The sequence below is a fragment of the Zosterops lateralis genome, assembly GCF_965231275.1.
Source record: "Zosterops lateralis genome assembly, chromosome: 32".
In the NCBI taxonomy this organism is placed as follows: domain Eukaryota; kingdom Metazoa; phylum Chordata; class Aves; order Passeriformes; family Zosteropidae; genus Zosterops; species Zosterops lateralis.
Window position 1 is genome coordinate 4,826,337 of NC_139792.1, and position 8,419 is coordinate 4,834,755.

The following is an 8,419-nucleotide window of genomic DNA, read 5'->3' on the forward strand; positions in this document are numbered from 1 at the left end:
AACATTTTGCCCATGGGTGCCTTGAAAACTTTAATGTAATAGCTATTGTTTTTGTAAGCTTCAATTTTAAAAAAAATCTGCTGAACTTTTGTATTCGCCAAAACAAAAATATTCTCAAGGTGTGAAGAAACAAACAGCAACCGAATCCATAAATTACTTTTCAAGTACTGCGTGTGCTAAGATTTTAAATTAGCATTAACAAAATGCTTTTAGGTTGCATTGACACAGTTTGGGCAGATAAGCCTAAGATGAAAGTCAATGACAGCTGTTACACCCCCTCTTTAGAGACTTCTAGAACTGAGATGATCTTACTCAAGAGGCACAACTTCAATTGCTTTTTCATTAGCTTTCAACCTGTGGGGCTCACTTTTCCAGTATTTTCATTTTCATACCCTATAATACTTGCAATGTGCCTTGGTTTTTTGATGGTCAGCAAACAATTGTCTTCTGAGAAACATTCCAAATGATGTACACAAAGTTTTAAGTAGTGAAAAAACGTGTCTCCTCCACCTCTGTAAGCGTATGCAGGGAAAAAGAAAAATTACAATGATGTTTTGGCATGGGTTGGTTGTGGGTTTTTTTTTTTCCTTCAGCTGTCTATTTCAATTTAATTTTTAAAGGGTGGATATTACCCCAATCCATTAGCAGGTTGAAAAAAGGCAAAAAAACCCACCCAAAAAACAGCAGGGGGAATGAAACTGCTATGAAACCTAAGGCTGTAGAAATGGGTTAGCAGAAAAATCTGTTTTCTCAACTTTGCCTCTAAGACTGATGCTTTAAAATTTTGAAAGCCTACCCTGTACTGTAAGAATTATGGTAATCACACCTTCCACAGCGAAACCCTCCTATTTATCACAAAACCCAAACCACCCTGGACGTATAAAGCAGCCACTAAACTAACTTTGTGGGTACCCATTACAGCATCTCCTCCAAGCTGAAGGACACAGAAGTTTAGGCTCCCCAGGCAGGAAAAAAAGTGTTAACCCCAGGCCTCTGTGCACCTGGCAACACCAGCGTTCTCCACTGCAAGGCGTCCACTGGGCCAGGAGAGGAGAGTACCATGCCCACAGCCCTCGCCGCGAAGACTCGAGAGCTGGAAACCAGAGCCGTGCAACACGTGAAATAAGTTTTTCAGAGGAGCAATGGGAGCTGAGGGAAAACAATTAAACCCCCCTCCCCGTTAAAGGTGAAGAAGGCCGAGCGGGCGGCCCCGGGCCGGCAGAGCCCACGGTTACCTGCCCCGGCCCGTCGCCATGGCCGCTCCAGCACGGGACAGCGCCGGCCTCGCACCGCCCGCGGGGAGGGCAGGGAAGGAACAAGGGCAGCCACCCCCCGGGGCACGCCCTGGGGCGGGGTGGGCCGGAACGGCGGCGCCCGGAGCGCTGGCTGAGGGTGGGCGGGGCCGAGGCGGGGCCGAGGCGGGGCCGAGCGGGGCCGGGAGCGCTGGCTGAGGGCGGGCGGGGCTGGAGCGGGGCCGGGCGGGCACGGGGGAGGCGGTAACGGGGACGGCGGAGGTGCCTGAGCCTCGCCCCGGCTCCACGGCGAGCTCCGAGCTCTCGGGCACTCTGGGCTCGGGTCTCAGAATCACATAATTAATTAGGCTGGAAAATACCTCTGAGATTACTTTACAATTTATGACCAAACACCACCACGGCAGTTAGACCACAGCACTAAGTGCAGATTCCAGTCTTTCCTTAAACACCTCCAGACCCGGTGGCTCCACCACCTCCCTGAGCAGCCCATTCCAATGTCTAATCGCCTTTTCTGTGAAGAAATTCTTCCTAATATCCAACCCAGACCTCCCTAGTACAGCTTGAGGCCATTTCCTCTTGGAGAACAGGCCGAGTCCCACCTGGCACAGCCCCCCTTCAGGCATTTGTGCAGAGTGACCAAGTCCCCCTGAGCCTCCTGTTCTCCAGGCTAAACATCCCCAGCTCCCTCGGCCACTCCTCAGACTTGTGCTCCAGACTCTTCACCAGCTCCACTGCCTTTCTCTGGACACACTCCAGCAACTCAATGTCCTTCTTAAATCGAGGGTGTCAAAACCGAACACAGTACTCTCAGTGGTGTGGCCTCAACAGTGCCAATACAGTGGGACAATCACCTCCCAGTCCTGCTCACAACACTGCTTTTGACACAGGCCAGGTCACCACTGGCCTCCTTGGCCACCTGGGCACACACTGATATCATATTATCATATTCAGCCGCTGTAGATCAGCACCCCCGGATCTTTTTCCCCCAGCAGCTTTCCAGCCCCTCTGCCCCAGCCTGTTGTGGGCAGGGCCCGACACTGGGCCTTGTTGAACCTCGGGCCGTCCATCTCGGCCCACCCATTTAGTCTGTCCAGATCACTCTAGCCGGCCCTATCTGTGGAAATGTCAACTGCATCTCTTTAACACGTATGCGTGTACAAGACCAAGAAAAAACACAGGCATGAAAACACAGCTTTAAAGGCGTGACGGGCACGGCAGGCGCCGCCAGCAGCCCCCCTGTGAGGGGCGGTGTGTCCCCGCCCGCGGAGGGCGGGCCGTGGCCCTGGCGGTGGCGGCGCTGGGCGCGGCGGGCGCTGTAGTGACCTCGCTGGGAGCCGCTCCCGGCGGCGGGCGGGAGAGGGAGCCCGCTCAAACTACCGCTCCCAGGGCCCGCCGCTCCGCCGCCCCAAACATTTCCGCCGGGGCGGGGGCAGGCAGCAGCGGCCGGCGGCAAAGGTTCGGGTGGGCTCCTGAGCTGGGGCAGCGGCCGCTGGGGGCCGGAGGCCGCCCGGGCACTTCCCCGAGGGTTCCCCGGGAGAGCGGTGGCGAGCGGCACAGAGTCTCCATCCGGCGGGCCTGCCCCGGCCGTGCCCCTGTGAGGCGGCGGAGCCGTGCCCGGGATGCTGCCCCGGGCCTCCCTCGGGCGGCGCTGCCTGGGCCGCTGGCTGCTCGCCACCCGCGGGTGGGCGATCCTGGGGACTGGTACCGGCACCGGGGCCTGCTCCTGCTCCTGCCTGGGGCGGCGGCACCAGCCCCCGCTGCTGCTCAGGGCCGCCCGTCGGGGAATCGGGACCCAGGCAGGAGGGCTGAAAGCTGCAAAGCCTGGCGGCGATAGCAAAGATGTGTCCGTGCAAAGGGCACTGAACGAGGAGACGCTGGTGTCGGCGGCTCAGAAAGGTAAGGCTCAGGATTCTGTACGCTGCTCAGCTAAAGTTTTGTAGTTCCAAACATCAAGTATCTAGGAAAAAAAAAAAAAATCTCAGCACACCGAGCCGGTTTCTTTTCGCATCATATTGTTTGGAGCAGCTATTACATTTCTATGTATGCGTTGCACAATCAGAACAAATTATGTGATTTCTTCTAAATAATCTGTGGATTTAAGTAATTATCAGGCACAAGGTGTAGCAGACTCTCATTGCAGCCTGACTGTAGGGCTGTTGGGATAAATTCACCTCCAACCAAATCGTCACTACACGTGATGGATTGCCTTCACTCATTCACTTCAGTGAAAAGTGATTACTGCATAATTAGCCTCAGAAAGTTTAAGTACTTTGAAATGATTTACAAAAAACGCCTTCAACTAATTAGAAGACTGCAGGAGAAATAGTTACTAACGTTTCCTCCTTAACTTGTACTCCACTAAAATGCAGACTGCCACTAAAAGATAGTAGTCTCTTTCCAAATACTCAAATATTTTGAAAGAGAGACTCTCATATGACTTACTTTGAAGTATATACTGACACTTGTACTTTAGATCAAAATTGAAAGATAAAAACTAATCAAACAGCAGTTAGTTTTGTTAATAAATAAAATATTGTTTTGGGGCTAATATTGCCCCTTTTACTGTTCTATTGATTGCTAATTCATAAAACCGGTTATTTTCAGTGTGTGTGACTTTTAAGCTTTCACTTTTTTATTTTTACTTCTTTTCTTTGCATAAGGATTGCAGTGATTGTGCGTTTAGGTGGTAGTGTGAATACTGCAGTGCTAAATGCCTCATTAGTTCCTAAAAAATCTAGCTCTCATGTACCCAAGAAGTAGCAGTAATTGCTACTTTGGATCTTGCAAACATCTGGCAAACCGAAAGTAATAAGGCTTAACACTGACATGTAAACATGACCTGTACAATGTAAGAGATGTTCCTTGGCCTGTTTTACAGCAATGTGGCATTATGGAAACTGTTACTGGAATTTTTTCTTCTGGTAAAACGTTGTTTGAACTACAGACTAACAGAAGAGCATTTATGTAAGAAAGGCATACAAGTGTTATCCAAGGCTGCAACTTATGTGTTATTATCTTTTTTATTTCAGTGAAAGAAGCTGGAAGAGACCTTACCTATTTTATTGTGGTGCTTGTTGGAATTGGTGTTACAGGTTATTTTTTTTAAATTACATTCTTTATCAGAAGACACTTTTCGTTAATTCCATCTGGTTTCATAAGTTTTCATTTCATCTGCTGTTGTCTCTGTTACAGGTGGCTTGTTCTATGTGATTTTTAAAGAGCTATTCTCTTCTTCTAGTCCAAATAAGATCTATGGAGATGCCTTGGAGAAATGCAGATCTCACCCCGAGGTTGGTTTTTGAACTTCAGTCATCAGTTTGTGTTTCTCAGTAGTTACTGCCTTTCTTCAAGTCAAAACTTCACACTAGGAATCTCACAAGCTACTTGAAGACCCGTGTGGTGCTTTAGCAGTTCTGCCAGTGCTTTTAGCTGGGATGGGGTGGGTCAGCTCCAGAGCAGAGCCTTCATCAGGACAGGTCAGTGCAAGCATTGAACTAGCCTGCTAGAAGCCAAGTGAGTGTGCCACAGCATAAAAACTGATGGAAATACAGTCTGTCTTTCAGAGCCTGGGCTTGTGTCACCATACAGAAACTCTTAGGGACTTACCTAAGTGCCTGCTAAATATAGAACTTGAATTCTCCATGTCAGAGAGGCAACTAGTCCCACTAAGTTGTGTAGATCTAACCTGCTGCCTTTTCTCAACACTCTTACTCTATTGTGACACTTCCCTATGGTTCTGTCATTCTGTGAAGCACTGTACTGATACCCAGGAATTGAAATTCTTCATTTGAAGCACAGTTAGCATTCCTTTGGCTAACAGGAAAACAGGCAGAGAACAGTCATGGGATCACACAGTCATCATAGCTAGGTGTAAACAAAAAAATCAGTGTGAAACTAGATTTTAAAAAACACTACTTCAGACAAAACATCCTTCAGAAAAGATTGTAGCAGATGCCTTTGAAGGTAACCTAGAAATGAAGTGACAAGTCGTTGCTCTAGTAACAATAAAAAGACTGCTTTGGAACAGTTTGTAGAATTAATACTTCTTTCCAGTACTTGCACAGTAAAACTTCTCTTCTTCTAACCAAATTTAAAGTAAGTTTAAGACTATGTTGATCTACTCTGATTTTATAGATCTGAAAAAAAAAATTACTGAATTTCTTATTCAGTCGTGGTTTTTAGATAATAGGAAGGGGAATGCATTTGCATTTTAAACTTTGAAACATTCTCTTGGAGGAGACATAGGCAAGTATTTTGTGCTTTTTTTTTTTTTCTTTTTACACAAAATGTCAATTTCCACATCTTCATCTCAGAGAACAGTACAAATAGAAGATATCAATAGGATTTATTTTAGGCATTTAATACAGAACTGTGAAAAAAAGACTGGAATACAGAGGCATTTTTCTTAAACTCTTTTTTTTTCATAAACACTCCTATTCTTGACATGTTAGATTCTCCAGGGGCATTTTGTTAAAAGAGGGTGTATTCACAGCAGAGGCGTGAGCTGATACTGGAATACCTGTTTGTATGTTATCCCTTCTGACAGCTCAAACCTCTTTTCTCTTGTAGATAATTGGTGTTTTTGGTGAATCTATCAAAGGTTACGGAGAGGCAACAAGAAGAGGAAGACGACAGCATGTCAGATACCCCTTGGTGTTTGCCCCATAAAGACATCAGTTTCTGCACAGCAAAGATATTTTTGGATCACAAGTTAGTTCTAGAGTGATGAACTGTATGTAACATATCCTGTCACTTTTGATCAAACATAGAAGTTTTTTTGCAGTGCCTCTTGTGTGCCATATATCACTAAGTACAGTGTACATATAATATAAAATGCCAATTCTGAATGCCTCAGAACAAGCAATGGTCATCATGGTAAACATAGAGCTCTCCAGAAAATGGGATGAGCCTGAAAACAGTAGTGCAGAGGCCTAGGCTTGCATGAGGAGAGCAGTAATCTGACAGAAGTTTACAGTCTGAAACTATACTGAGCTGATACACAGGATGCTTTTTGGTACTTGAAGCAGCATCTCTACTGCATATTTAACAGAACGTCTATCACCTTAACCTCTCATGAGTGTGTCTTTTTATTACTTTCCTTTTAAAAGAAACAAGAAAACTATTTCTTACAAAACGTAAGTCCTCCCTGCTTTGCCTTTATTGGGTTATTTGGCAGGAATATATTCAATGAGGTTTCATATAGGATGAGACACATAAGCCCAGACAGAGGTTGAACCATGAAATTGAGATTCCTTGTTAGGTCTGAGGAAAGTGGCTTTTAGTCATTGAAGCTCTATCTCTTCACCAGACTCAGTGAAAAAATGTTTAAAGTAAAGCTGCTAAATGAAATCAGCGTGCACAAACATCTTGAGCACCTGTCTGTAAATAAGTAAATGTACTATGAATCAGCTTTCCTAGTATTTAATTTCCATTATTTTGAATGACTAGTATCTTAAATAAATTTTTGAGATGAGAACTGTGTAAGATTGTAGAGTTTGCATCTGCAGTATAAGAATGATCTTAAATGTCTCAAAAATCTACAGGTTTTTTTGTGTATGAATACCCTGAATGTAAATTTACTGCAGTAAGGCTCTTCTTTCATATTTGTTCTCTCTACCATCATGTCACTTTAAACTATATTGGAAGTTTATTTCACAGTGTGTACCTGGGCATGACTGATGGAAATAAGAGATTGGTGCTAAGCAGCAGTTAATATTTTCAGTAGGAAACATAAACCAGAACTCTAATGGGGTCATTAGTTTCCCAAAGTGGTCACTTTGAAAGTGATGTGCTATTTATTTAATACTTGAGCGCAACCCAACTCCAGTCTGAATACCAGCATTTAGGTTGGAGATCTCATATCAGTGCCAAAGTTACACAATTTCAGCAGAACAAAATTATTGCCAAAATAACTTTGCACATAGTAAACTGTTTGTTTTGATGTGGTTTAACCAACCTAATAATTAATTTGAAAAAATATGCTGTGTGTGTTTCGGTTTGATAACTTAGTTTAGGTGCCTAAAATAACTCTGGAATTCTTGGTGATGTGAGGTCCCTTTCTAGATGTCAGGCTTCAAATCTGGGGTTTTTTAGAATTAATACAAGGCATTTCCATAGTCTTCAGCACTGGATTGCTTTTCAGTTTTGAGGGGAGGACTGGGGTGAGGACATTTAAGCATTTCATCTCTTAATCCTCAGCAGCTAATTAGCTCTTCTAACTCCACTAGTCCTTAGGCACTGACAGTAAAGCTTGAGAGGAGCAGTAGAGAAGGAACCCAAGGTAGAGTAAGGACACCACTGGAATACACTTTCTTACAAAATAAGTAAGCAACTCCTCTAAGTAAGTTTAAATTTGAAGTCTTAACTAGCATATAATCTGTATTCTTGCTGGGTGGTTGGGTTTTTGTTTTCTGTTGCTGTTTTTAGTCACATTGAATACGTAAAGGACAGACTGAAACATATGCGTTTGAAGTTCTATATTGAGGGCATTGAATCAGGGAAACAGGGAACGGTCCATGTGGAAGTCAAAGAGGTATGTACAATTGCTTGATACACCTGACAACCTGACAAGTCATGAATTTAAACTACCAAAGAGAAAAAAACACTCTGAATTTTTTTCTTTGCAGAATCTTGAAACAGGAAAATTCAAGGTTCACTATATTATTGTGGACGTTGAGACCTATCCAAGAAGAACCATTGTTATAGAAGACAACAGATAGCCAACGATCAAAGCTGCTGCCTTATCTCACATTGGATAATGATGTTGTAGCCAGGCTACACATGAATTGTGTGGTGTTGCCAATTGTGTCTCATAGCTTCAGGGCTGTGTTATGGGAAGTAGCCTCTCAGGACCTCCATTAAGGACTTTTGATAATAACAGATAAGGGATTTAAAGTGAAACCAATGAAATATAGCAGAACTATCATGGAAGATATTCTTGACATAGGAAAATAATGCCTCCTAATGAACAGTCTAATGATCGATAATACTTCTGCACACCCAAAACCTGAGTTTTTCAAGGATTTAGGTTTGGATGGGGAGTTTTTTGTCTTCCTTGGCTTGGATTTCCCACTACCACTGCAATAAAGAAAGAGGTAGTTTAACTGTAGACAGAACTCTACTGTTTTCATTTTGGATACCTTTGTAGTAAAAAGGTAAAGTAAGAA

The 8,419-nt window shown here is 44.3% G+C and overlaps 1 protein-coding gene and 1 pseudogene across 2 annotated transcripts in view; one reads left to right on the plus strand and one right to left on the minus strand.

The window, feature by feature from the left end:
* LOC310920852 (F-box only protein 15-like) overlaps window positions 1–1,463 on the minus strand; it is a 25,162-nt pseudogene extending 23,699 nt beyond the window's left edge. The window contains exon 1 of the transcript in view: window positions 1,236–1,463. The product of the transcript in view is annotated as an F-box only protein 15-like (transcript). The remainder of the gene's footprint in view (window positions 1–1,235) is intronic.
* Window positions 1,254–8,059, plus strand: LOC310920971 (mitochondrial import inner membrane translocase subunit Tim21-like; the record flags this gene model as incomplete). The annotated part of the gene is made up of 7 exons (XM_083881024.1): window positions 1,254–1,392; window positions 2,853–3,149; window positions 4,283–4,345; window positions 4,446–4,543; window positions 5,823–5,896; window positions 7,680–7,785; window positions 7,880–8,059. The coding sequence occupies 7 exons, from the start codon at window positions 1,254–1,256 to the stop codon at window positions 7,970–7,972; spliced, it is 870 nt and encodes a 289-aa protein (XP_083737150.1). The 3' UTR covers window positions 7,973–8,059.
* Between the last annotated feature and the right edge of the window lie 360 nt (window positions 8,060–8,419).